The following is a 2500-nucleotide window of genomic DNA, read 5'->3' as shown; positions in this document are numbered from 1 at the left end:
TGTGTGTGTGTGTGTGTGTGTGTGTGTGTGTGTGTGTGTGTGTGTGCGTGTACAGTGTGTGCGTAAGAGAAAGCGAAAACCAATTGAGAGAGCGTTCATGTATGTAAGCATGAAAACAGTAAGCAGCCACAGCTGAGGTTTGAAACAGGACAGAGCTGTGATCACATCAATACGGCTCAGTCAGTCCACACACGGCAGATGCACTCGGCTGGAACCACACACACACACACACACACACACGCACACACACACACACACACACACACCTTCCAGTTGCCGGCAGAGAGGTTCTGCAGCGAGCCGGCGGAGCCCTCCAGGGTGGCGGGGTTGGAGCTCTCGGCCAGCAGGCCCAGGTAGGGCTTGACCACGGCCGGGTGCCACAGCATCTCCGCCCCCCGCGGAGGCTTGGAGAAGCCGGGGATCGGTCCCACGCCGTCCCACTGGCCGAGACACACACACACACACACACACACACACACGCCTCAAAATACTCGATTTGTAATCCGTTCAATTAGTTTATAGAGTCGTAATCCGTTATAGAGTCAGCCCGCTGGTTGTGTTGTGTGCCAGCGATCAAACACAGATGAAGGTGATCGTCCCAAAGTGCTGAACACACAAGTCTGGTTTTCTCCCAGCAGCCATCACTCAGATGAACAAGTCGTAGCGACATGGCACAGACGAGGATTTCTTTCTATCGTATTATCTTTTGGTTTTAGGGGTTTTAGTGATGATTTTACTTTATTGCTTTGCTACTTTTGTTTCTATTACGTTTCTATTATATTTCTCTACTGTCTGTTGTTGTGTGGATGACTACTGCAAATCAAATCTACCGGTACTAATAAAGTAAACTGATTTGATCTGAACTGGTTTCAAATAGTATTTTGGCCCAGGTCTGACACCGTAGCATGCGGACAGAGCGAGAGGCGGTCCCAGTTGTCCCCATCGATGTCCTCTGGGTCGAGAGGCTGAACCTTCGTTTGTCGGCGCCGTTTGGCGCCGGGCCCTACCTTCTCGTCTAGCCACGCCCTCTTTTTCTTCTTCCTCATCTTGCCCCAGCAGAGGTAGTCGTAGTCCGTGCTCGGCGAGCCGAAGCCCAGGAGTCCGTCCACTTCCTGCGTCCCCGGCAGACGGGACGAGGGCATCTCCACCTCCAGCCGGTAGGACAGGTTCCTCAGCGTGCACACACAGTTCTCCACGATCTGGAGGGGGACGCATTTCAGCGACGCACACACTATTTCATTCAACCCATGGATGTATTAATAGAACATTAATGGTGCGTTCGTTTATAACTGGGAGGTGGCAAATTGCGACTTGCTACTAGGAATGATTAAATAAAACGCTGCATGAACTCACACTTCCTCGTCGCAAATTCAGATATGTTTCTCAGCCCCCAGTTGCCGGCTGGTGTCAATATCATATCATATCATCATCATATCATTCGCTATAGCTCGAATGCACACAGGTCGGAGGAGGTAGGTATTTTGCCACTTGCGACTTGCCACCTCCGACCACAAACAAACGCACCATTAACCCTTATCTGACCAGGCAAGACACTGTTGCTGAAAAACTCTTTTTAGGGAGTGTGGCCTATGAGGCAAGGGGGAAGAATAAATAAACACACCGACTTAAAACATGAAACAGTTCTGGATGAGATGAACCCCCCATGCCAGGTAAAAACCCCTTTACTCGTCTCCACGTCGGACATTACAATCATCCCATTACAATCATCCCATTACAATCATCCCGTACTTAGTGTGTGGGGCGAAGGCGGCGTGCTTGCCTTGCTGTCGAAGTCGGAGGTGTTGACGCAGGCCTTGAGGACGTAGAGGAGGGAGTCCACCAGGCCCTCGCAGCAGCGCAGCTGACCGCGCGCCTCCTCCCCCGCAGAACTCAGGTTCCTAAACGCAGCGCACACACACGCAGGAACGTATGGATGTGTACCCCCCCACACACACACACGCAGGAACGTATGGATGTATACCCCCCCACGCACACACACACGCAGGAACGTATGGATGTGTACCCCCCCCACACACACACACGCAGGAACGTATGGATGTTTCCCCCCCACACACACACACGCAGGAACGTATGGATGTGTACCCCCCCACGCACACACACACACACACACACACACGCAGGAACGTATGGATGTGTACCCCCCCACGCACACACACACGCAGGAACGTATGGATGTGTACCCCCCCCACGCACACACACACACACACACACACACACACACGCAGGAACGTATGGATGTGTACCCCCCCCACGCACACACACACACACACACACACACACACACGCAGGAACGTATGGATGTGTACCCCCCCCACGCACACACACACGCAGGAACGTATGGATGTGTACCCCCCCCACGCACACACACACACACACACACACACGCAGGAACGTATGGATGTGTACCCCCCCCACGCACGCACACACACACGCAGGAACGTATGGATGTGTACCCCCCCACGCACACACACACGTGCGC

At 53.2% G+C, this 2500-nt stretch overlaps 1 protein-coding gene across 1 annotated transcript in view; it reads right to left on the bottom strand.

Annotated features, from left to right (window-relative positions):
- Positions 1 to 2500, bottom strand: part of LOC311316578 (plakophilin-4-like) — a gene marked incomplete at its 3' end in the record, with an annotated part of 19772 nt that overhangs the window by 7098 nt on the left and 10174 nt on the right. Inside the window, exons 7-9 of the mRNA XM_084447461.1 lie at positions 1781 to 1898; positions 1008 to 1199; positions 267 to 440 (exon numbers count right to left, since the gene is read on the bottom strand). Of these exons, the coding sequence (XP_084303587.1) occupies positions 267 to 440; positions 1008 to 1199; positions 1781 to 1898 (484 nt within the window). The remainder of the gene's footprint in view (positions 1 to 266; positions 441 to 1007; positions 1200 to 1780; positions 1899 to 2500) is intronic.

Source organism: Borostomias antarcticus, assembly GCF_949987555.1.
Source record: "Borostomias antarcticus genome assembly, chromosome: 12".
In the NCBI taxonomy this organism is placed as follows: domain Eukaryota; kingdom Metazoa; phylum Chordata; class Actinopteri; order Stomiiformes; family Stomiidae; genus Borostomias; species Borostomias antarcticus.
The sequence above is the reverse complement of the archived record's forward strand: the minus strand, read 5'-3'. Positions and strand labels throughout refer to the sequence as shown.